Source organism: Scyliorhinus canicula, chromosome 7 (genome assembly GCF_902713615.1).
Source record: "Scyliorhinus canicula chromosome 7, sScyCan1.1, whole genome shotgun sequence".
In the NCBI taxonomy this organism is placed as follows: Eukaryota; Metazoa; Chordata; class Chondrichthyes; order Carcharhiniformes; family Scyliorhinidae; genus Scyliorhinus; species Scyliorhinus canicula.
This window is the reverse complement of record NC_052152.1, coordinates 47,581,554-47,608,866: the sequence shown is the minus strand read 5'-3', so window position 1 is coordinate 47,608,866 and position 27,313 is coordinate 47,581,554. Positions and strand designations below refer to the sequence as shown.

At 42.4% G+C, this 27,313-nt stretch overlaps 1 protein-coding gene across 1 annotated transcript in view; it reads right to left on the bottom strand.

The window, feature by feature from the left end:
• Positions 1-18: 18 nt before the first annotated feature.
• Positions 19-27,313, bottom strand: part of rabl3 (RAB, member of RAS oncogene family-like 3) — a 32,637-nt gene continuing 5,342 nt past the window's right edge. The window contains exons 2-8 of the mRNA XM_038801944.1: positions 22,312-22,403; positions 12,144-12,273; positions 8,221-8,335; positions 6,962-7,112; positions 5,492-5,563; positions 3,903-3,941; positions 19-1,829 (exon numbers count right to left, since the gene is read on the bottom strand). Of these exons, the coding sequence (XP_038657872.1) occupies positions 1,761-1,829; positions 3,903-3,941; positions 5,492-5,563; positions 6,962-7,112; positions 8,221-8,335; positions 12,144-12,273; positions 22,312-22,403 (668 nt within the window). The 3' untranslated portion in view covers positions 19-1,760. The remainder of the gene's footprint in view (positions 1,830-3,902; positions 3,942-5,491; positions 5,564-6,961; positions 7,113-8,220; positions 8,336-12,143; positions 12,274-22,311; positions 22,404-27,313) is intronic.

Sequence of the window (27,313 nt, the reverse complement as noted above, 5' to 3'; positions counted from 1 at the left end):
ATTTTCTTACAACGGAGCTTTACAAAAACAAGCATCCAGTTTTAATTTCCTTTTTTGTAAATTAAAAATCCAAAATCATACTCCAGCTCAATTCTTCACCGTGCATTCAAATCAATTTCTAGTGGCATTATACACATATTTACAATAAACATTTATACCTGGTTTTACAAGACAAATTTTAGAAAGTAAATGTCGTCAACAACAAAACTGTACATCACAGTTTATATAACTACAGCATACAGATGTTATACGGACTCTAAATGTTATCTTGGGTTTCTCTCTCCACAGGTGCTGTCAGAGCTTTTATCCAGTGTTTTCGGTTTTTATTACCTAAATATTACTTCTGTACTTGAGCAATCATTGCAAGCTTCACTTATCCAATATAAAACACTAAAAACAGAGCTTTCATGGACACAAGAAGCCAAATGGCCTCCTGGTGTGGTGTAACCAATCTAACAATTCTATGGTAAAGCTTTTCTGTCCAGCGTACTAGTCAGAGGGATATGTGGTGTTTTATACCAATTGGATGTGGTCTGGGGAAATAAATATTTTAGAAGAATATAAGAACCAGTGTTGCCCTTCAATACTACCTTATCGGTAACAACTGGAGTGGTAAATGTGATGGTATCCATGGTCTATCAGGCATGAATGGAAGTACTGTAATTGGGTAAATAAAGGAAAGCCGCTTTAGTCCCAGATGATCATAGGCTGTTTTCCCGTTTCCCCCTTGCTGTCGGCCTAACTTTGAATCACTAAACCAGCTGTCCAGCCAACTGAGCTAATTGGGCAAAACAGCTGAGGATTCACAAATCCAAGGGCAAAACCAAGATCATTACGTCTGTTTTTGCCTTTTCTGAAACTTTCAGAAAACAAAATAAAGGCAACAGATGCTGACCTACAGGCCATCCAAAATACTGGTAATTCGTAAACATAATTTAGAGGCACTGCTGCTCAAGAAGAAAAATGAGCTCAGATGATGCTGTGCTCTGTTTCTAAGAAGCTGGTTAGCGGATTGAATGATTGTCTATTGCCCAAGGCGAGATTCAAAAACTATATCTGTGCTCATGTTTACATACATACTGTTGAATCCACGACTTTAAAAAGCTTTGGGTGCTTATTAGAGATCTCTAATAAATGTTTACCCCCCTTTCTCAGCCTACAGACACCTGAGGAACATGTATTTTGAGTGTCACGTCCCTGGGGATTATGACTGACGAGGTCTCGAGATAATTCTAGATAGATACAGTTAACAAGCTCAGGCAGAGCCAAATGCACGTTAATTTTTGCAAATGAAATTGAAGGCAGTTACACATGAAAGGAATTGGAACATTTACTGGGCAAAGGTTTGTGTTCATCTTCAGACATAACAGCTAAAACATTCACAGCTCAATCTTATTAGACTAATTCAACTTTTATACTGTAAATCATTTCATATTACTGTTAATTTTATCAAAATGCTCACACCAATTAAATATACATTATTTCATTTCATGAACAAAGTGTCATTTACAGATTGAAGAGGACATTTTTGAACTAGATCTTTTTGAAAAATATAACCAAGAATTCTGATAATGCAAAGATAGAAAACATTTCAAATATGCTCATGCTGTTCAATTTTTACTTTGTTATAAAAAGCAAAAGTATCAAACAGCTCCCAAAAGAAATTCTCTAAAATATTTAATTGCGCAGTCCACATGTGATGTTGAGAGTTGTGAAGAAGCCTTTTGTCACCATACTGCACAAAACATTGATCATTTTGCTTAATCATAATGAAGAATCTTCAATGTGCCTGATGCTCCAAATCGCTTTCGATCAGCAAAACCAGGAAGCTGAAAACATACATTAAAAAAAAAGCAAATTACAATTGCAGGATTTTCCCATATCATGTACTCTGAACTCAGTTTCCAGACCTAATCATCAAAACTTGACTGATTCTGACGATCATGAAGATGTGCTGGGGTTGTAAATGGAAACATTCCATGACGCAGGGGCTTTTGGAACAGAAAAGTTCCTTCTTTCAGTGACTTTGGGGCTAATAATTTAGTGCTGCAATGAGCTGAACTTGCCCGATAAGTCAAGAGACATTGGTCAAGCCAGAAGCAGCAGCAGGATGGGAATTGGAGTGCCGGGAAAGGTTGACAGTTGAGTATTAGCAGTTTTGCCCCCTGGGGGAGGAGTAGGAAGGTGGAGAGTACCAAAGCAATACAGGAAAGACCAAAAGTTAGACTCGCATTTATAGAGCGCCTTAAGTGCATTAAGACATCTGTCACATAACAGGGAAGTGTAGTCAATGTTAGAATGTAAGAAACAAAGCTGTTAATCTGTGCACAGCAAGCTTCCATAATATCCAGAATTTTGTTTTAATGATTATGTTCAAGATATATATGTTGGCTAGACCACCAGACTGAAGTACCCTGTTCTTGGGATTTGTATCCATATCCAGCCAGACAGACAATCTCCTATAGTTAAAAGGTCCCCAAGTGAAATAAGTTGAGTAATATCAATCCAATTTGCAGTGATGAGGTGGAGATGCCAGCATTGGACTGGGGTGGGAACAGCAAGAAGCTTTACAACACCAGGTTAAAATCCAACACGTTTGTTTGGATTCACTAGCTTTCGGAGCACAGCTCCTTCCTCAGGTTTCCAATGGGCATAAACAAAACCATTTAGTCAATTTCAATCAATTAAATTACAAAATAGCTGATGAAGCAAACGGAGAAATTTAACTGAGAAGAATAGTCAGAATGTGAATTTGTATTACACCTCATCTTTGTCAGGAAGTTCAAGAGTGCTTCACATCTAAATAATTACTAGAGAAGTATCGTTATGTTGCAAAGACAGCTGCCAAGGTTCCATCAACAACAAATGAGAAGCGTGGTTTATGTATTTTGGTTGGATTAAAAAGTTGATGGCCAGCATATCTCTAGAATTGATTTTCTTTAAAGAGTACCAAATCAAGTTGAAATTACCACATTGGGCATGTCGGACTTGCCGAAGCTGCATACAGGGTTGGAGGCTGATGTTCTCGCCTTCGTCTCAATAACAGCTTGTAGGCGGATACCAATGAGATGCAGGTAATCTTCTCCACCCAGTGCAGCTTGGAGATCATATGGAATTTTTATGTCTCGAATAGGTTAATAACACCATGAAGGGCTCACTTGATGGGTTCTACCAGAGACGATGGCCATTCACTTTATACTTTAAAGAGTTGATTACCATTAGCTGTTAAAGGAATGGGGGGGGGGGGGTGTTGTTATTGTTACTGTTAGTATAATAATAATAATAATAATCTTGTCACAAGTAGGCTTCAATGAAGTTACTGTGAAAAGCCCCTAGTCGCCACATTTCGGCACCTGTTCGGGGAGGCCAGTACAGGAATTGAACCCGCGCTGCTGGCATTGTTCTGCATCACAGGCCAATAAATTTTAAATTAAAAAAAAAACTGAATAAAAATATTTTTTTAAAAAGGGTGCCATGTGATATTTTAATTCACCTGAACAGGCAGACCTGAACTCGTGCCTTATGCAAAAGAAGGTAACTCCAACAATGCAACTCTTATTGAGTTCTGCAATGAATCGAGTTTGTGTGTTCAGATCCTGGTATGTGCTTTCAACCAACAACCTTCTGGCACGCAGGCAAATATGCTACTTGGGTGAGCCAAATCAAGGAATGTGACCAAGGAGAGAATGCTCTTCTGAAGCGGAGGTACATTGCTGAAGTTCTGCTGTGAAAAATCATGAAGAACAAAGATTGATTTGATCCTGAGGGGCAGGTGTTCATTGTTTTGCAAATTCATGTATTTCAATTGCTAGAATTACTCACTCATCTGAAACATTAGATGGGGGAGAAACAAAGCAAGTAGAGTCTAGTTTGGGAGAAAACAAATTTCAAGATTTACAAACCTGATTACCATCACGTGAAAAATATCTCCTTTCTATTACCTGGAAATACAAAGCAGAACTATTATTATATATCCATGACAGTGATAGAACAAGACATATGTGATGTACTGCAACCACATGAGAACCAAGAAGATGCAGCATCATTTGACAACATTTCAGAAATTGTTTGTAGCGTGTAATTAAGTTATTCATGAGCTGTATAAACATTCACCCACATTGTATTCCCTCTCCCTGGAAGAAATATATTTTACATTGTAGCAAGATGATAAGATTGAACACAGTAAGCGATTTGGTGCAACAAGTCCTCCAAATTTCTACTTTTTCATTTTAACATAAGCAATTGGAACAGAGAGCATTTCAAATAAAAGCGTTTCTGCTCGCAGAAAAATACTTTTCACTGTACCTCGGTACACGTGACAATAAACAAATCCAATCCAATAAGACATAGAACATACTGCACAGAAGGAGGCCGTTTGGCCCATCAAGTCTGCACCGACCACTTAAGCCCTCACTTCCACCCTATCCCCGTAACCCAATAACCCCTTTGGGCACCAAGGGCAATTTAGCATGGTCAATCCACCTAACCTGCACATCTTTGGACTGTGGGAGGAAACCAGAGCACCCGGAGGAAGCCCACGCAGACACGGGGAGAACATGCAAACTCCGCAGAGACAGTTACCCAAGCCGGGAATCAAATCTGGGACTGTGAAGCAACAGTGCTAGCCACTTGTGCTACCGTGCTGCCCTAGACATGAACTGTAACAATTCACTTGCTGTAATGATCAATATCCAGAATTCAAACATGTATAGGCTGCCAATTTTTCCATAATGAAAAATATCCATATGTCTTTTAAAAATCAATGTTTCACTGACAGAAACATAGGTATTAGCTCCTTGCTGCAGATCCATTCAAAACCTGACAATCTAAATACCAGGACCCACTGTACAGTTTTACATTTATTAACAAACCTAACCATCAGGAGTAACTTTCCATCATCCACCCAAAACAAATTAAAGTTCAAACAAAGGCACTTGCGATGGATTCACTGGCAATTTTGCCAACTCCACTCATCACAGATTTTGGAATGCTTAATTTCTGTAGACCAAAAACCTCTTTCTGAAATGCTGTTAAAAAGGTGGAAGAAGCAAGAGTTGCCACTAGGTGGCACTCGTTAATGGCAGCTAGATTTGTCATCCACTATTTTAGTGTATGCAGAGCTCTTAAAATATTCTATTTAAAAAAAACATTACCAACAGAGTAGGTCCAGAGATAAGTCTGGTTCAACCCTCTGGGAGAGGGCTAGATTTGGTGCTAAGGAGTGGAGTCTGTAGCAGGGACCAAAGACAATGGTCCTGAATGCAGTTATACAATATTCCACACATCATAATAAAAAAAACTAAAAAATTAAGGTCCCATCATGTTACTTCAGTTATTGAGATCGTCAAGACAGACTTCCCAAGAATAATGTATGGTTTTATTAGAATGCCTGGCTAATGGCAAATGCTCATTGAGAATTTCTATTCATTGATCATTCCTGTGATAGAAGGTAAATACAAGATTAGCTACAGCAATAACTTCAAAAACATACTTTATCAAAGAAACGGCTCAATTTCACAGCATTGGAAGATCCTGCCGCTAAATATCGTGGATTGGTACAATCCTAAGGGAAACAGTAGAAAAAGGGATCAATAAAATAACAAGCCAATAGTGATTATTTAAACAAAATACTGCAGAAAATCTGAAATGTAACAAATGCTAGAAATACTCAATGTGTCTGGCAGGATGTGTGGAGAAAGATAGGGTTACTGTTTTAGGTCAGTGACTGACCATCAGATTTTCACTGACCTAAAAAAAACCTCTTTCTCCATAGAGACTGGCAGTAATTATTCAACTTTATGTAAACTGGGTTCATCATATTCACAATTTGAAAATGTTGTATTTCTTTAGGATCACTTAGAGAGGATTATAGTTATTTGCTATTTATAAAAAAAAACTACTGCATTTATAATATATTAATTCAACAGACATGCATATCCATCTTTATGTAAAATGGCTGACGGCCAAGGCTGTCCTGATGCACAGCATGATGTGATACACAGTAATGCTGATCACGAATGACACAAGCAGTTTGCTGGAGGCTCTGAAGTTGGCCTCGGGCTGGGAGCAGAAATCGGAAGGAGTAGAAATCAAACAGGGGCCAGGATTTTCCAGCCCTTTCCACTGGCAGGATCTTCTGGTCCCGCCAGAGACGGCTCCCTGCGGCAGGTTCCCTGGCAGTGTACACCTGGCTGGTGTACATCGCAAATAGCCACCAACTATAGCAGGGCTGGAAAATCTAGCCAGTGGCCAATGGCGAGTCGCTGCCAGTGCTGGAAACCCACCGCGAGGAGGCCGAACGTCTCGAGTACAAAACATTATTCAGTGACCACCCTGCTGGGAAATAGGTAGATGTGGATATGGATAGTCTTGACTGAAAAATATGGATTAAAACAGGATATTACATTGAAATGTTTTTTAATTCTATTTATGACAGTTACATTTTAAATTCGAGATGTCTTCCAAATAAAGAAATTAAAATTAACCCACGATCTCTACAATAAATCATTAGAGCACTACTGAAAGCCAAACCATTGTAACCTTCCTGGACCCAAGGTCACAGATTTAATTTGGCCCAGTCCATCTATTATAATTACACTGATTTAATTAACCATAGTTTACACGGAGGGTGGTGAGTGCTTGGAACGCGTTGCCAGGAGGTTGTGGAAGCAGATGCATTAACGGTTTAAAAGGAATTTTGACAAACACATGGATAGGATGGGTATAGAGGGATACGGCACAAGGAAGTGCTGAGGGTTTTGCAAAGGTTGGTATCATGACCGGTACAGGCTTGGAGGGCCGAATGGTCTGTTCCTGTGCTGTATTGTTCTTTATAGAATCACTGAATGCAAACTGATAGTGAAATAATTTTCTATATCTATCCTCACTCCTATAAATTATGCTCAAGTAGAAGTAAATTTGGTTTTTATAAATCTGAATTATTGGTATAAAAAGCCCGTACCAGGTTAATCTCCTCAGCATTGAAATCCTCTGCCAAGAATGCAGTCCTTGTCAAAACCTCATTCCTCTTAGTTTCATGAATTTGGTCCAGCTTAGTACCAATGACTAATAATGGAATTGGATTATCTGCAAACTGTTCACGATCGTAGTCCCTTTGGGGAAAAAAAGATTGACTTCTATGTAGGTCATATAAACTTGCAATTGCATCAATTCAGCTTTTATTTTTTTGTAGAATAGGAATTGTGAAACAAGTCAGGGATTGCATTCAGCTCTTCCTGCATCCACACTAGCTCAAATCTGCTTTTGTTCACGCTGCATTTTCATCACATCACTGCATTTCCCATTTTAACTCATTCATTAATTACACACCCCTTCTTCCGACACTCCCACCCCTGGCTGCAGTGGTGCTTATTGCTACCCTGCTTAAATTTCTCCCTTCAACAGTAATCACCCTAAAAACATGCTCCCCCCCCCCCACTCATTAGTATTCTCCTTCCCCAAATGGATGGCTTACATCTCAATCCTCATACCCCTGATCAGAATTCATTTCTGCTACCATTTATCCTGATCACCGCTTGCAATGACAGGTGGGTGGAACGGTCACACAGTGGTTAGCTTTGTTGTTTTACAGTGCCAGGATCCCAGGTTCAATTCCCACTTGGATCACTGTCTGTGCAGAGTCTGCATGTTCGCCTTGTGTCTGCGTGAGATTTCTCCGGGTACTCTCAGTTTCCTCCCACAAGTCCCGAAAGACGTGCTGTTAGGTCATTTGGACATTCTGAATTCTCCCTGTGTGTACCCGAACAGGCGCTGGAGTGTGGCGACTAGGGGCTTTTCACGGTAACTTCATTGCAGTGTTAATGTAAGCCTGCTTGTGACAATAATAAAGATTATTTACCAGGTGATGGATGCATCCACTGAATGTTACCCTCTTCAATGTCCCTCTCTTCACTCCTTCCTTCTACTCCCATCTCCCTCCTTCCCCCACCTCCACTCCAGTCTGTTTCCCTCTTCCCATCCCTTAAGAGTGTTCGTTTTCCCTTGAAACTGAAAAATTCTATTTGATCATCACTACTCATATGCAGAACTACAGGAGATCAACCCAATCATTTATAGGTATTTCCAATGAGTTTTTAAAATCAATTTTAGTTGAATGTAATACAGTATATACTTAATTTCAGATATCAAAATGAATATCCCAGAAGGTGTATTGCTATTGCTTGAAAAATGCAACAAAATTATAATGAAAGTACAACTTACCCATTCGTCACGATGACTCCAGTCGGAGAGGAATCCTTATTTAAAGCTTCCAACGACCACCGATACAGATTCTGGGATGACTTTTTGTTCGTACAGTCATGTACTAATATTATACCTTTTAAGAACAAATAATAAATAAACAGAAAAGAAGATATTTATAAAAATAAAACCTTTTGACTGCTCCTGTCATGCAGCTATAATGTTGTTGGGCTAAACACCCAAAGGGATGAGACTTTGCAATAGAAAGTCCAATGTAGATCGCACTGATATTGCAGCAGAAAGAAAAATACAAAAAAATGTACTCCCTAAAGCCGGTCCACCACCTACAAGTCAGGAGTGGGATGGCATACTCTTCATTGCAAGGGGTGAGGAAAGCCAGTGATCAGGACAAATGGAATTCTGATACGCAGGATATGAGGATTGAGATGTGGAAGCCATCCATTTGGGGAAGGAGAATGCTAAAACTATGCCTGGATGAGTGCAACTCCAACAATATTCAAGAAGCTCAACACCATCCAGGACAAAGCAATCAGCTTGATCGGCACCCCATTGACCATCTTAAATATTCACTCACTCCACTACTGGTGAGCAATGGCAGCAGTGTGTGCCATATACAAGATGCATTGCAGCAACCTGCCAACTGGTATCTTTCAGAACCGTGACCTCTACAAAGGTGCATGGGAATACCACCCCCTGCCAGACACCATCCCAATTTGGAACCAGGTCACTCTTCGAAAACCCGAGAAAGGGCTAATAGCTGGAACACCTTTCCTAACAACATTGTAGCGACACCTACACCACATGGACTACAGAGGTTCAAGGTGGAGGCTCACCACCACTGTCTCAATGAACAATTAGGAATGGGCAACAAATGCTGTTCCTGCCAACAAAGAATATTTTAAAAAATACAAATTAAATGTTAATTTTCAGCTATCACCAGCTTGGCCTCGGCTTATACATCTTTGTATTAATATTTTTGTTTCAATAATTTATATATTTGAAATACTGTTACTGTTTCTCCAAGAATAAAACACTCCCTCAGTGTCAACCTACATCGTGTTATCTGATGTGGGATGTGAACGCTCAACCTGCTGATTTAGAAATGGGAATACTTCTAAATCACACTAAATTGCCAGTGCTTTTAAAGGCAAACATCAGAAACACCCACTCTCAGCTATATATTTGCAGTTCAAAGTTTTTCAAGACAGTTCTAAATATATGTTGTAATTAGAAACTTCTGTGTCTATATCAGGCTGGGTAATTTTCAACAATGTGGTTTATTAGGGATTATTTACACACTCCAATCAATTACAAAAAAAATTAACAGCTAACAGAGATGGAGTGAAGATCTGCATTGAACAAATCTAAATACGGGACTGGGGGGGGGGGGTATAAAACGTGATGGGAGCGCGGGAGCAGCTGCATTTTTACGAGCTCTGGCTCCGCTAATCTTTAATCCAAGTGCTCATTTCATATTAGCTCTTCCTCGGGTTACATGACTTGTGCTATGTCCCAGGAAGTGTTTGGTAGGTATTGTGATAAAGAGCAGAGGAAAAATGCTAAAATCCTCATTTGTTTGTGTCGGCGAGACTGGGTTGGGGTGGGGCTCTACTTGCAGAGGCATGGTTACTGTTCAGCAGGCTTTAACCATTGCAGTGTTGTGTACATCGGATGATGGCTGCCAACGGACGGTTGTCGTTGCTGAAAATCTCAGCTCTGCGATGCAGATTGTCAGGACTCACTTCCAAGAGTTGCGGGATATTTTTATGGAGATGCACAGAGGTTTGTGTACTTGAGAGAGCACTTTCCCTGGTGGGGGCCTGCCTCGGTGTTGTCGAAACCCTGCTATATGGCTGCTCGCCCATCCTGAAGGAGAAGGAAATGGAGTGGGGTACACCCATGGGTCCGTCCTCTGGCAAGAGGTCGTAGAAGAGTTACCAAGTGAGTTCAGAAATTAGATGCCACGTGTCGGTAATCTTGATTTGGAGGCTGGGTGTACCAGATTTGATGGAGCACAATTTATCCTGCCTTCCGAGGCCACGGGTCGCTCTGGTCCACCGATCACTGGGTTGGTATTGTCTGTTCCTGATGCTCAATGTGAGGGGCTGAAGGTGGCTGTACCGGTCAAATAATTCCCCCGGCTGGTGCCTCGGCTGTGGGCCACTTGGGTTTCGGTGAGTTGGCCTTGTGGAAGTAACTATGTCTCGTGCTTCAATCGGCGGAATGCTGGAGAGATCCTGAAGAGAGTGTTCATTGATCCAGCTTTGCTTTTGCTTTCTTTGTGCGGCTGGGAAGATGCCTTTATCCGGAATACTTCTCTGCAGCTTGTCTGTTATCCTGAACATTACTCCGTTAATCATGTTGTTCCTTGCTTTTTGACTACAGGGGTGTGTGATGGCCTGTACCATGGGTTATCCTGATGGGATTTGTGTAGTTTCACAATTGTAATTATGCCTTATAGTGTCTTGTGATTGAGGGAAAGGGGGTGTTTTTCGTTATCATCCCAGTCTTATTCAAGAGGAAGATAAGTGGAGACACAGCTGGGTGGAACTTTGGGGTTGGTAGGGTTAATTTGTCCTCACTGTGATTGAGGTCAGCCCCCCAGTTAGAGTTAATCCTTTTTTTTTAAATGGTCTGTTTTTTTAAAATTAACTTTTTGAATTTAAGATGGTCTGTTTAGAGTAGGCTGCAGTGGGATTGGTATTCATGGCTAAGGATTGGGGATCAGACTGGCCCTGGATATCCTTTACTTCGAGTTTTCTCTTCACGGGACCATGTCCCTTTTAGGACACCTGTCTGCGACGCGCGGGGGGGGGGGCAGAGAGTACGGGTTTGGTCCTGTTCTTAATTGATATCCTGTTCTTTTCCTGGGGGTAGGTGTGATTCTCCCCTTTATTAGCTGGTGGCTGGGTCTCCTCCTCGTTGGTTTGTCAACGGGAGAATGCCCGAGACATTGAGTGTATGGGTTAGATACGGATTCCCTGTTCAGTTATTTTTCTGTATAGCTGTATTTTTGTAACTTTGTTGCGTCAATTTTGAAAATGTAAAATTCTAATAAAAATAAAAAAGCAAATGTGAACATACTTGTAGAAAATATTAATATTTAAACTGATAGAACTGTGAAATTGACTACATTAAGTTGGAAGATATATTGTTTCATGAAGGCATCATACTAGGTAATGCACAATACATTTGTTCTGTTGTAAAGTGCCAGCATGATTACCCTGGTGTGTTCTTTTAGCACTACATAGTTTAATTGCTATGCTGTGCTGTGCTGTCCCAAAGTAAACTGGAGGTTAATTACAATGACAGTATATCAAAAGTAACTCATCAATGTGAAGCACATTGGAAATCTCAAGGCCTTGATAATGTGCTAAGTAACTATTAAGGACATTTCTTCACTCAATCAAATCCTTAAATCAGTTAAGGTGTAAAAAGAAACTGGCCGGAAATTGCATTCAGCCTTTCTCTTTAAATTATTTTTCAGAAAAGTGTCACACAAAATATTTTAATGTCCAACAAAGCACGAGATGATAAAGACATCACACCATCATTAATGATCCAAAATGCATTTTGGGACAAAAAAAACAATCCTGACTTGAGCGAGCATCTAAAAACAGATTAAAATCCAAATTACACAATAAAAGACCATATATGATCAATTTTAATATACATTAGTTGCATTACTATCTGATTTAAAAAAGGACTGAAATACAACAAATTATAACAGGGCTAGGTACAAGTTGCATGTTGGTGAAGTAAAGTCCATCAAAGGTACAGGTGATTTGATGGATTGTAGTGCCCGTTCTTTTACTGCAACAGTCAATAAATAATTTAAGGCCAACAGTTTAGGAAACAGATGAAAGGACTAAGTTTACACATAATTAGACAAAAATATTGAATAGCAAAAGTAGCTTCCATACCATTCACAGAGTTATAAAATACAGCTCTAGTGCTTTTAATACTGCTGGCATTGCCCACAGATCCACCAACATCCCACAGTTCAATGTAGTAGGTTTTCTCAGCTGGTGTGCCTTCTTTATAGTCATGAACCTGAGTTAAAGAAAGGGAGAAACAAAATGTATACAAACTCCACAAAAGCCACCAATTCCTGCAGTTACTGAAACAATTGGGACAGATTTTAAACAGATCTAGTACCTCAAAACTGGGCATCAATAAAGCGCTATGGGCCATCAACAGCAGCAGAATTGCATACAACCACAATCTGTAATTTCATGGCCCGGCACATCCCCATCTCTACCATTACCATCAAACCAGGAGATAAACCCTGGTTCAATGAAGAGTCCAGGACGACATGCCAGGAGCAGCACCAGACATGCCTGAAATGAGGGTCAACATGGTGAAACTACAACACAGGACTACTTGCATGCTAAACAATGGAAGCAGCATGCGATAGAGCCAAGTAATCCACAACTATCGGATCAGATTTAAGTTCTGCAATCCTGTCACATCATGCTGTGAATGATGGTGGGTAATAAAACAACTCAATGGAGGAGGCTCCACAAATAACCTCATCTTCAATGATGGGGGAGCCCAGCATACAAATGCAAAAGACAAGATTGAAGCATTTGCAACCATCTTCAGCCAAAATACCGAGTGGATGGTACATCTCAATCTCCTTCGGAGGTTTCAAGCATCACAGATTAGTCTTCAACCAATTTGATTCTGTCCACATGATATCAAGAAATGGCTAAAGGTACTGGATGCTGCAAAAAGGTATGGGCCCTGGCAACATTCCGGCAATAGTACGGAAGCTCCAGAACTAGCTGCCCCCCTAGCCAAGCTGTTCCAGTACAGCTACAAGAATGCTATCCACTGGCGATGTGGAAAATTGCCCAGGTAAGTCTTGTCCACAAAAACCAGGTCAAATCCATCCTGGCCAATTACCACCCTATCAGTCTATCCTTGATCATCATCAAAGTGATGAAAGTGTCATCGCCAGTGCTATCAAGGGACACTTACTCAGCAATATATTGCTCACTAACACTTAGTTTGGGTTCCACCAGGGCCACTCAGCTCCTCACCTCATTAAAGCCATGGTTCATATATGCACACAAGAGTTGAACTCTAGAAGTGAGGCTAGAGCGATTGCCTTGATACAACCCAAAATTTGACTGAGTTCAGCATCAAGGAGCACTAACAAAACTGAAGTCAATGGGAATCAGGGGAGAAATTCTCCAATGGTTGGAGTCATACATAGCACAAAGTAAAATGATTCTTGGCTGTCAATCATCTCAGTCTCAGGACATCAATCCAGGAGTCAGAGTTCCTCAGGTAGTCCCAAGTCCAATCATCTTCTGCTGCTTCATCAATGACCTACCCTCTATCATACGGTCAGGATTGGGAAAGTTCACAGATGATTGGACAATGTTCAATGCTTTTGCAAGTCCTCAGATACTGAAGCAGTTTATGTCCAGATGCTGAAAGACCTGCACAAAATTCTGGTTTGGGCTGAAAAGTGACAAATAACATTCGCACTCAAGTGATAGGCAATGACCATCTCCAACAAGAGAATCTAATCATTAGCCCTCGACATTCAATGGCATTACCATCACTATCAACATCCTTGGGATTACCATTGACCAGAAACGAAACTGGACTAACCATGTAAATACAAGATCAGGTCATAAGCTGTGGACTTGGTGGAAAGTATGTCCACTAACTACAAGGCACAAGTCAAGTCTGGGACGTGATACTCTCCACTTGCCTGGATGAGTGCATTTCCAACAATACTCAAGAAACTCAACATTATCTAGAACAAAGCAGCCCAATTGATTGGAACCCCATCTACCACCTTAAAATATTAATTCCATGTTGCCACGGTGTTTCACTGGTGCGATGTATACCATCTACAGGATGCACTGAAGTGGTGCGATATATACCATCTACAAGACTTCCTTCGAACCCATGACCCCTTCGAACCCATGACCTCTTACCATCGAGAAGGACAAGGGCAGCAGATGCACAGGAACATCATCAACTGCACGTTAACCTCCAAGTCACACACGGTCCTAACTTGGAATTATATTGCTATATTGCTATCCATAACAGCACTGTGAGGGTTCCTACAACCAACGGACTGCAGTGGTTCAAGGATGCAGCTCACCACCGCCTTGAGGACATTAAATGCTGGCCCAGCTAACAATGTCCACTTTCCATGAATGAATAAAAAAAATTCACTAAATGTGAACAACAGCATCATCAGAATTCCATGAGAAACTGGTACAGCCATAGCATGAAACCAGTCTTTTGAAAATGGTTAATTATTTTACTGTAGTTAACTATAATATAAAAGTCTGTCAGATTTAGAAAATGTCATCATTTATCCTTTGATACAAGGTTAGTGCCAAAGGGATGGAGGATTGCAAATGTTAGGCCCCTGTTCAAAATAGAGAAGGCAGATAAATCTGGCAATTAGAGCCCAGTGTGGGAAAGCTATTAAAAACAATATCTGGCAGAAAAATAACTCCACTTGGACAAGCTTGGACTAATGAAGCATTTCCAACCCAAATATATTTAGGGTAAGTCATATTTGACTAAATTGATTTTTAGTAAGTAACAGAAATGCTGGATAAGGGAAGTGCAGTTGATGCTGAGTATATGGGCTTTCAAAAGGTTTGGGTGGTATACAGCGAGTTGCTCAATTTCCAAATATTGACTGGAAATACTATAGTTCGAGTACTATAGATGGATCAGTTTTTGTGCAGTGTGCGCAGGAGGGTTTTCTGACAGTATGTAGACAGGCGGATAGGATCAAGGAAAATCCCAAGGCTTTCTATAGGTATATAAGGAACAAAAGAATGACTAGAGCAAGATTAGGGCCAATCAAGGATAGTAGTGGAAAGTTGTGTGTGGAATCAGAAGAGATAGGGGAAGTGTTAAATGGTTATTTTTCGTCAGTGTTTACACTGGAGAAAGACAATGTTGTCGAGGAGAATACTCAGGTACAGTCGACCAGGCTAGATGGGATTGAGGCTCACAAGGAGGAGATGTTAGCAATTTTGGAAAGTGTAAAAATAGATAAGTCCCCTGGGCCAGATGGGATTTATCCTAGGATTCTCTGGGAAGCCAGGGAAGAGATTGCAGAGCCTTTGTCCTTGATCTTTATGTCGTCTTTGTTGACAGGAATAGTGCTGGAAGACTGGAGAATAGCAAATGTTGTCCCCTTGTTCAAGAAGGGGAGTAGAGACAACCCTGGTAATTATAGACCCATGAGCCTTACTTCGGTTGTGGAAAATGTTATAAGAGATAGGGTTTATAATCATCTTGAAAAGAACAAGTTGATTAGCGATAGTCAACACGGTTTTGTGAAGGGTAGGTCATGCCTCACAAACCTTATGGAGTTTTTTGAGAAGGTGACCAAACAGGTGGATGAGGGTAAAGCGGTTGATGTGGTGTATATGGATTTCAGTAAGACGTTTGATAAGGTTCCCCACGGTAGGCTATTGCAGAAAATACATTAGTATGGGATTGAAGGTGATTTAGCGGTTTGGATCAGTAATTGGCTAGCTGAATGAAGACAGAGGGTGGTGGTTGATGGAAAATGTTCACCCTGGAGTTCAGTTACTAGTGGTGTACCGCAACGATCTGTTTTGGGGCCACTGCTGTTTGTCATTTTTCAAAATGACCTGGAAGAGGGTGTAAAAGGATGGGTTAGTAAATTTGCAGATGACACGAAGGTTGGTGGAGTTGTGGATAGTGCTTAAGGATGTTATAGGTTACAGAGGGACATAGATAAGCTGCAGAGCTGGGCTGAGAGGTGGCAGATGGAGTTTAATGCGGAAAAGTGTGAGGTGGTTCACTTTGGAAGGAGTAACAGGAATGCAGAGTACTGGGCTAATGGCAAGATTCTTGGTAGTGTAGATGAACAGAGAAATCTCAGCATCCAGGTACATAAATCCCCGAATGTTGCCACACAGGTTAATAGGGCTGTTAAGGCAGCATATGGTGTGCTAGCCTTTATCAGTAGGGGGATTGAGTTTCGGAGCCACAAGGTCATGGTGCAGCTGTACAAAACTCTGGTGCAGCCGCACCTCGAGTACGGTGTGCAGTTCTGGTCACCACATTATAGGAAGGATGTGGAAGCTTTGGAAAGGGTTCAGAGGAGGTTTACTAGGATGTTGCCTGGTATGGAGGGAAGGTCTTACGAGGAAAGGCTCAGGGACTGGAGGTTGTTTTCGTTAGAGAGGAGAAGGCTGAGAGGTGACTTAATAGAGACATACAAGATAGTCAGAGGGTTAGATAGGGTGGACAGTGAGAGTCTTTTTCCTCGGATGGTGATGACCAACACGAGGGGACACAGCTTTAAATTGAGGGGTGGTAGATATAGGACAGATGTCAGAGGCAGTTTCTTTACTCAGAGTAATAGGGGTGTGGAACACCCTGCCTGCAACAGTAGTAGACTCGCCAACTTTAAGGGCATTTAAGTGGTCACTGGATAGACATATGGATGAAAATGGAATAGTGTAGTCAGATAGGCTTCAGATAGTTTCACAGGTCGGCGCAACATCGAGGGCCGAAGGGCCCGAACTGCGCTGTAATGTTCTATTACTGTTTTTAATGCATATTACTGAATTGACGAACTACTGGACACAATTTCAAAACTTGCTAATGACATAAAACCTGGAAGCATAGGAAAATATGAGAAATATAGTAATAGACTTCAAGGTTGCATAGATAGGCTAATGGATGTATGGCAGATGAAATGAAACATCGAAGCAAAACATTTGATAGGAAGAATGAGGAGGCACTACATTCAAGGTTTGGGGGTGGGGTGGGTGTCCGCACGTAGAGAGAGAGAACGAGCTGGGGCGGCACGGAGGCATAGTGGTTAGCACTGCTGCCTCTCAAAATCCAACAGTAAATCCAACAATAAATGGGGTTATAGAATAAAAAGGCCAGGAAGTAATGCCAACCCTATATAAAACGCTAGTTCAGCCCCAGCTGGAGTACTGTGTCCAATTCTGGGCCTAAGACATGCTGAAGAATGTGTGGATGACGGTACAGAAGACATTTACTAGAATGGTTTCAGGAATGATGGACTGTTTTGTGGATAAGCTGGAAAGTTGGGATTGTTTACTTCAGAGTAAAGGCCAAGTAAGATTTATTAGAGGTGCTTAGCATCATGAAGGATTTAGAAAGAGTAAATAAAGACAAACTATTTCCAATGGCTTTCAGTTATACTAATTTCCCAACCAATATAAACAATATTTTGCTATAAACTACTCAAAGCTTTCAGCCTACCCAAGTAATGAGTTTTCTACTTTTAGCATGGTCCATTTATTATTTATCTTCTATACAGTCTCTCTACATTTGCTTTAAGTATTACTGAAGCTCCACATTAATCTTCCTCTGTAAAAATAGAAGTACATGCCAAGCAATTCTGCTATTGCATCCCAGGAGATTCTCCCCCCCCCCCCCCCCCCCATCATCTCCAAGGTGGTATCACCCCTTCTTTAATTATTCTCTTATGTACATCTAAACGCCTCTGTCATTTTCATTTATGCTCAACACATTTCATATATTCACTTTAAGAACAATGAATAATGAAGAACAATGAAAATTACAGCACAGGAACACTTTCCTTCCTGTATTTCTTTAGAATTATCCTCATTTTATCTCCATTATCGTTTATACACCTTCTCCCTTTATCCATGCATTACTGTCTGATGCACCTACTTCTTCCACCTCAAATTTCTTCTGATCCACAGTTTCATCTGCTATTAGTCTGTGCTATCCCCTTTCCCACAATTGATGCCCAATTTCTAGTCCAATACATTTATAACTTTGATTACATTTTTTTCTTAATCATGAATTTAGTTCCTCAAGTGTTCTACTTTCAGCCCCGTCTTGCCGGAGTCAGACCAAGCAGTGTACCATTCCTTATTTAACATGCGACGTACTGACTAAGGTACAACAATCAGGATAATTCAAAGAAGCCCCCCTTGTTGACAACAAATTATAGTTTTATTAGTCTTAAGATAGTTATTGTTACAATTATTCACCGCAGTGTTAATGTAAGTCTACTTGTGACAATAAAGATTATTTTAAAAAAATTATAAAGCATATAGGGAGAGCATATAGGGCTTACATCACGAACGTGAAGCGGTTGGAGCAACAGAGGCTGGGGGACTGCCAAAACTCACTCACCCCAACTCTGAAGCTACTGATGCACAGGAAAAAGTCACAATTCCAATTCGAACTGGTGTCTATTCAAGGTTGCACCTTCGTTACAGCACTCCAGGGGTACCTTCTACGAGCATGGGGAGAAAGCCAGTCATCTTCTGGCTCATCAACTCAAGTGGAAGACTGCCTCTAGAAATCCCCATAATTCGTAGCAAAGGTGACAAATCTAGTATGCCAACCTTTCTGGACAGTTTGCATTTCACCCGACCACCAATGAGAGCAAGACACAGGAAATGGATCCCCCACAGTGCCCGGGAGAGATTCTAAGTGTACTGGTTTACAGCAATCTGGCAAAGCCTCGGGTCTTGATGACTTCTGAGCCAAGTTCTGTGACAGGTTCCTGGCACAGCTCATACTCTTAATAAATAATAATGATAACTTATTGTCACGAGTAGGCTACAATGAAGTTACTGTGAAGCCACTAGTCGCCACATTCCAGCGCCTGTTTGGAGAGGCTGGTACGGGAATTGAACCAGTGCTCTTTCTCCTTAAGGGGAGTAAGGATCTAGTAGAATGTGGTTCATACCGATCCATCTCACTTTTGAAATTAGAAGTCAAGCTGCTGGCTAAGGTCCTGGCGCTCAGGCTGGAGCCTCGTCTCCCAGGCATAATATCAGAGGATCAAAGGGCTTTGTGAAGGGCCAACAATTGTCGGCCAATATTCAACGCCTTATTAATGTCACCCTCTTCCCCTCCACAGCTTCAGAACCTGAGGCTCCAATGAGTTTGGATGAAGAAAAAGCATTTAATAGGGTGGAATGGGACTATCTACTCCAGATTCTCAAGCGATTTGGATTCGACCCTAAATTTGCCTCTTGGAATTGCCTGTTGTATAATGCCCCCATGGCCAGTATTTCTGCAAACACTGTATTCTCAAGTTACTTTCCCTTGGGAAGGGACACGAGACCGGGCTGTCTTCTCTCCCTGCTTCTCTTCACCTTGGCTATTGAGTCTCTCTCAATAGTGTTGAGGGCCCCTGATCAGTGGAGGGGTATTTATCGGAATGGAGTGTAACACCAGGTATCGCTTTATGCGGACGACTTACATTACCGACCCGACTCCCTCCACAGGTAACATAATGGAAGACACTCACTACACCTGGTACCTTCTCCAGCTATAAACTAAACGCCGGTAAGAGTGAGTATTTCCCCCTGAATTCCACCTGCTAGAGGAACCCAATTTAGTTTGTTGCCGCTTCGCCTCTCGGATACCAGCTTCCACTTCTTGGGAGTCATTGTAGCTCATAATTGGGCCTCACTTCACAAGTTAAATTGATGAGGTCTAATTATTTAGACCTCATCAGTCTTGTCAGGTCGGACCTAGAGAGGTGGAGTAGCCTCCCTCTGCCCCTGGCACAACCCACATTTTTTTCAATGTATCCCTATTTTTTTGCCCAACTCATTTTTTACGGTCAAATTGATTTCACTCACGGCGGTGAGAACCCGGGTTCGATCCCGGCCCCGGGTCACTGTACGTGTGGAGTTTCCACATTCTCCCAGTGTCTGCATGGGTCTCACTCCTACATCCCAAAGATGTGCAGGGTAGATGATTTGGCCATGCAAAATTGCTCATTAATTGGAAAAAAAAAATTGGGTACTTGAAATTAAAAAACAAACATTAATTTCAGCCTTCATTGGGTGGGTAAAAGTCCCAGAGTCCACAGTGCTCTGCTTCAGAGAGACAGAGTATCAGGAGGCTTGGCTTGATTTACTGTTGGGCTGCCAACATTCAAAAAAATCCTGCAATGGCTTAGTGACCTGACTCAATCTGGGGCAGGATGGAGGCTCGCTCATGCACACCTCCTCTTTCACACTATAATTACTGCACCACTGCCTTACTCCCCTCCAGGTTTTTCCTCAAAACCTGTGGTGATTTCTTCCCTCAGGATTTGGAAAACAGTTTCAACAGTTTTGGGCTTAAAAAGGCAAAGGGACGTGTGCAGTTTTGGGATCTATTCATGAGGGGAGTTTCACCAGTGTTAAGGAGCTGGCTGACAAATTTCAGTTCCCCAGTTCTAACCTCCTTCGTTATTTTCAAATCTATAACTTTTCTCGTAAGATCTTTCCCTCTTTTCCTTTAGCCCCACCCCTCCTTGCTGAAGAGGGTTTTGTCTTTTGAGGAGCCCGACAAGTGGTCTATTTCGGATCTGTATGATCTTATCCTTTCATCTCATCCCGCCTCTCTGGAGGAAGCGAGGGAAAAATGGGCGGAGGAACTGGGTCCAATACACATTAATGGGGCTTGGAGGAAGCCCTCTACAGTGAACTTCACCTCTTCCTGCGTCCAACTGATCCAACTTAAAGTATTGCACTAAACGCATTGGACCAAGGCAAGGATGCGTGGTTTTTTTCTAGGATGTGGAGACTTGTGTGGTCATTGCTCGCTTGCGCCAGCTAACCACACTCGTGTGTCGGTCTTGTCGTATACTGGCTAGCTTCTGCGTTCCTTTTTTAATACTATTTTGGAGATTTGTTGAGTAGCTCGAGAACCATGCCCATTAGTAGCCATATTTGGGGTCTCAGACTCACTGACATTTCACTACGGGGTTAGGAGCGGATGTTCTTGCCTTTGCCTCTGGTGGCGAGGAGGTGAATATTGCTTGGTTGGATGTCTCCCACACTGCCTAGTGCTTCTGTCAGGTTGGGCTATATGATATCTTTCCTGCACTTGGAGAAAATTATACCTTGAGGGTGTCAGTGGGGAGGTTCTACCTGAGGTGGCAACCATTTACTTCCTTTTTAAATAAAATGATTTAGACACCGTTCGGGGGTTTAATTTATGGGTGGGTTACGTTTTATGTTACAATTTTGATGAAAGATGTGTGTATAACTGTTTGACTTTGTATTTTTATATCTTTGCTGATTGATTCTTTATAATATATGTGAAAATACAATAAATATTTCCTCTTTTGGTCATAGTCAAGTAATTAAAGCTCAACAAGACTATATGAGTTTTAGTCTCAGATATGCTCCCCTACCAATGGACTGTGTGATGGATTAAGGTGCTTCTCAAGATCAACAATCTGTTGCTAGAGTTCTAACGACATTAATAGGACAAATGTATTCATGATCCATGGCAACTCAGGTACAGATATAGTGCACACTACACATTTTATTGCACCCACCATTTTTAAATAACCTGCTTCTTTAACTTTATGAAAAATGATTTTGTTTCTGAAATTTAGCTTTTCATCAATTGTCATCTAGAATATAATAATTCAGGAACAGATCATTCGGTGAAGGAAAAAAAATGGTCCCATTGTCATGTGAGAGTACATTTAAGAAATGGATGTTTAAGCAATGCACCTTTAAGAAATGTAGCAGCTCATATTACTGAAGTGATGTCAGAGGGTGGGGGTAGTTGAGCCGAGCTCACTTCTGCTTTTTGGGAGTTTTAGTTTCAGCTTTGAGGAAAAGAGCTTGGGTGTGTCTGTGTTTTGCAGTGAGCTGGATCTGCGGTGATCTCTGCCATGAAAGACTATCTCTGAATCATTTGGGTGATTTAAACTCATAATAGTAATGTCTTTAACCTGATGTGTTTCTGTCGTTAAAGGTGTTAAGTCTTTTGGAGGTTTGAAGGAACATTTTGAGGGATTATTTAGTGTTGTGTTATTTTTGGGGTTATCTTTGTTAAATGATCCAATGTTTATTTAAAAAGGTTAAATTGAATTCATAGAATAAACATTGTTTTGTGTTTAAAAACCCAATAGTCCACCTCAAGAACACTCCCATTACATTGGAATCAGCCAGTACTAATGCAGTGACATCTAGGACATGTGAATCAAGATTGTTTTCCCTCTGGTACTGTACCCAGTGAACCAATCAATTGCTTGAAAAAACAAAATCAACTTTTACATTTATGAACAAACTGTCCTCTAACACATACCCTCACATCAACAGAGCATCCAACTGTCCAAGATGGATTCCCCAACACTTGGTTGTGGCACAGCAAGTGGACAAGAGATGATTTTCCAACTCCTGAAAAATAGACAGAGTCAAGATCGAAATCAAAAGAAGTGGAATAAAATAATTCAATCTTTTGCTGTCAACATTATCTTAATAGCCTAGTGGTCTATAATATATAGATCAATACATAAAAATCATATTACATACATGCAAAAATATACTAGCATATGCATATTCTACTGATATTAAAGGATTTTTAAAATTTGTTCATGGGATGTGGGTGTCACAGGCTGGGCCAGTTATCTATTGCCCATCCCGGAGGGCATTTAAGAGTCAACCACATTGCTGTGGATCTGGAATCACATTTAGGACCAGGGAAGGAGGACAGATTACCTTCCGTAAAAGGACATTAATGAACCAGATGCGTTTTTACGACAATCAACAATGGTTCATGGTCAACTTTATCCAGAGCAGTGTGGGCCTACCGCTCGATCTCCCCGCTAAATTTTGGTGCCAAGCTGTTGGCAAAGATCTTGGCCTCGCGGATCGAGGACTGTGCGCCGGGGGTGCTAGGGGAGGACCAGCCGGTGTTTGTAAAGGGAAGGCATCTGTCTGCAAACTTTAAGCCCTTACTGAATGCGATTATAATGCCCTCATGGAGATAGGAGGTAGAGGTCACTATGGACACAGATAAGGCCTTTGATCAGGTAGAATGGGAATATCTGTGGGAAGTACTGGGACGGTTCAGGTAGGGATTTGTGGATTAGGTCCAGTTGTTATCTTGGGCAGCGGTAATTGTTAGGATGAATCAGGTGAGTTTGGGATATTTTGGATTGCACAGCAGGACAAGGCAGAGACGGCCACTCTCCCTATTGCTTTTTGCCTTGGCGATAGAGCCATAGGCAATGGCACTTAGAGCGTTAAGGAGTTGGAATGGGACTGTGGGGGGTGGGGGGTTGTAGCATAGAGTTTTGCTATACGCAGATGATCTGTTGCTTTACATTTCGGACCCGCCATGTACAAGGCACAAGTCAGGAGTGCAGTGGAATATTTACCACTTGCCTGGATGAGTGCAGCTCTAACAGCTTGACACCATCCAGGAAAATGCAGTCTGCTTGATTGCTCCCCTTCCACAAACATTCAAACCCTCCATCACCGACGAACAGTGGCAGCCATGTGTACAGTCTACAAGATGCACTGCAGTAAATCACCAGGATTCCTCAGTCAGCACCTTCCAAACCCACAACCACTGTCATCTCGAAGGACAAGAGCAGCAGATACCTGGGAACCCCACCACCTGGAGGTCCCCCTCCAAGTCTCTCACCACCCAAACTTGGAAATACATCGCCATTCCTTCACTGTTGCTGGGGCAAAATCCTGGAATTCCCTCCCCAGCACAGTGGGTATGCCTACACCTCAAGGACAGCAGTGGTTCAAGAAAACAACTCACCACGGCCTTCTGAAAGACAACTAGGAATGGGCAATAAATGCTGGCTTAACCAGTGACGCCCACATCCCGTAAACAAATTTTTAAAAAACTTCAGGGGGGGGGGGGGGGGGGGGGAAAGAGATCATGACCATTATAGAGGAATTTGGCCAATTGTCTGGGTTAAACATGGGGAACAGCGAGGTCTTCATGATCCCAGCAAGGGGACAGGAAGAGAGGCTGGGCGAGCTACCGTTTAAAGTAGCGGGGTCAAACTTTAAATACTTGGGCATACAGGTGCCGCGGGGATGGGAACAAATTGAATCTGCGTGTTTGGTAGAGCAAATGAAGGGTGATTTTAAGAGACGGGACATGTCTCTGGCAGGGGGTGGGGTGCAAACTGTGAAAACGATGGTGCTTCTGAGGTTCTTATCTGTTTTTCAGAACCCTCCGATTTTTATCCCGAAGGCCTTTTTTTTAGGAAAATTAATGTCCTGATTTTGCGGTTTGCGTTGGCGAGAAATCCTCAAGGGTAAAGTGCTCCTGGAATGGGGATGTGAGGGGGCCATGCCAAATTTAATGAACTATTACTGGGCAGTGAAATAGTCATGGCTAGGAAGTGGGTAGTGGGAGAGGATGGAGGCAGCCTCTTGTAATGACACTAGCTTAGGGCGCTGTTGACGGCGCCTCTGCCGTTCTTGCTGGCCAGGTACTCCACGAGCCCGGTGGTGGCAGCACTGAGGGTGCGGGAACAGTGGCGGCAGCACCTCAGGTGGGAGGGTACCTCAGTCTGTCGCCGATTTGGGGGAGTCATAGATTTGAACTGGGGGCGGTTTGGTTCCGGGGTGGCGGCAGGCACGGATCAAACTGTTTGGGGACCTATTTGTGGGGGACAGCTTTTCGAGCCTAGAATTGGAAGAGGAGTATGAGCTGCCCAGTGGGAAAGGGTTCCGGTACTTACAGGTACTAGATTATGTTAGGAAGCAGGTGTCGTCCTTTCCCGATCTGCCGGCCCCAGGCCTGCAGGACAACGTGGTGTTGAAAACAGGAGTTGCCGAGAATAGGGTGTCGGTGACTTATAAGGAATTCATGCACTGGGAAGGAGCCCTGATAGGAGAAGTTGAATGGAAGTGGGACGGAGGTGGAGGCTGGGTTATAGGAGGAGGCTTGGAGGAGAGTGAACGCATCCTCTGTGTTCTTGGCTTAGCTTTATTCAATTCAAAGTGGTTCACAGAGCGCATAATGAGCAGGTCCTTTGACGGGGTGGAGGACAGGTATGTGCGGTGCATGGGGGGGGGGGGGGGGGGGGGGGCACAAACCCTATCCACATGTTTTGGGCTTATCTGAAGCTGGAGGGATTCTGGCTGTGGTTCACTGACATTATGTCCGAGCTACTGAAGGTGAAGGTTGCCCCGAGTCCTGAAGGGGCGATTTTCAGAGTGTCAGAAGACCCAGGAGTCCAGGAGGCAGGAGAGGCCGACGTCTTGGCCTTTGCCTCTCTGGTAGCCCAGAGATGGATTTTGCTGGAGCGGAGAGACTTGCGGGTGCCGAAGCCGGGGGTGTGGTTAAGTAAAATCCGGAAATTTAAAGAACATTCAGAACACAAATGTTGTGAAAGAAAAGGATTTGCATTTATGTAGCACCTCAGGTAAAGTGCTTTACCGACAATTTGAGCCCATTTGAAGTGTAGGCATTCTTCTAATCGAGGAGAATTGGATAGGATTTGTTTATTGTTACGTGTACTGAGGTACAGTGAAAAATATTTTTCTGCGAGGAGCTCAAACAGATCATTTCGTACATGAACAGAAAATACATAATAGGGCAACACAAGGCGCACAATGTTAATAATAGACACCAGCACCGGGTGAAGCATACATAGTGTAGTATTATTCAGGTCAGTCGATAAGAGGCTTGTTTAGGAGTCTGGTAACAGCGGGGAAGAAGCTGTTTTTGAATTTGTTTGTGCGTGTTCTCAGACTCTTGTATCTCCTGCCCGATGGAAGAAGTTGGAAGAGTGAGTAAGCCAGGTAGGAAAGGTCTTTGATTATGCTGCCCACTTTCCCAAGACAGTGGGAGGTGTAGATAGAGTCAATGGATGGGAGGCGGGTTTGTGTGCTAGACTGGGTGGTGTTCACGACTCTCTGAAGTTTCTTGCGGCCTTGGGGCTGAGCAGTTGCCATACCAGGCTGTGATGCTGCCAGATAGGATGCTTTCTATGGTGCATCTGTAAACGTTGGTAAGAGTCAGTGCGGACATGATGAATTTCTTTAGTTTCCTGAGGAAGTCTAGGCGCTGTTAAGCTTTCTTGGACATGGGTGACGAGGATAGATTTTAGATGATGATGTGCACACCTAGGAATTTGAAGCTGTCAACCATCTCCACCTCGGCTCGGTTGATGCAGACATGGGTGTGTACAGTACTTTGCTTCTTGAGGTCATTGACCAGCTCTTTAATTTTGCTGGCATTGGGGGAGAGATTGTTGTTGTTACACCACTCTACTAGGTTCTCTATCTCCCTCCTGTATTCTGACTCATCATTATGCGAGATCCGACCCACTATGGTTGTGTCGTCAGCAAACTTGTAGATGGAGTTGGAACCAAATTTTGCCATGCAGTTGTGGCAAGGAGTATATTAGGAGGCTAAGTACGCAGCCTTGCGAGGCCCCGGCATTGAGGACTATCATGGAGGTGGTGTTGTTACTGATTGTGGTATATGGGTCAGAAAGTCGAGTGGGGATAAAGGGGTCTTTTTCAGGCTGGCAGTCAGTGACTAGTGGCGGGCCTCAGGGGTGTGCTGGGACCACATCTAATTCACAAAATACATTAATGATCTGGAAGGAACTGAAGGCACTGTTGCTAAGTTTGCAGATGATACAAAGATCTGTGGAGGGACAGGTAGTATTGAGGAAGTAAGGGGTTGCAGAAGGATTTGGACAGGCTAGAAGAGTGGGAAATGAACTGGCAGATGAAATACAATGTGGAAAAGTGTGAGGTTATGCACTTTGGAAGGAGGAATTTAGGCAAAGACTATTTTCTAAATGGGAAAATGCTTAGGATATCAGAAGCACAAAGGGACCTGGGAGAGCTTGTTCACATTTCTCTCAAGGTTAAAGTGCAGGTTCAGTTGGCAGTTAGGAAGACAAATGCAATGTTACCATTCATGTCATAGAATACATAGAACAGTACAGCACAGTACAGTCCCTTCAGCCCACAAATGTTGTGCCAACCATTTATCCTAATCTAAGATCAACCTAACATACACCCCTTCAATTTACTGCTGTCCATATGCATGTCTAAGAGTAGCTTAAATGTCCCTAATGACTCCACCACCTCTGCTGGCAGTGCATTCCACACACCCACCACTCTCTGTGTAAAGAACCGCCGACCTCTGACATGTCCCCTATACCTTCCTCCAATCACCTTAAAATTATGTCCCCTTGTGACAGCCATTTCCACCCTGGGGAAAAGTCTCTTGCTATCCACTGTATCCATGCCTCTCATCACCTTGTACACCTCTATCAAGTCACCTCTCTGCCTTCTTCGCTCCAGTGAGAAAA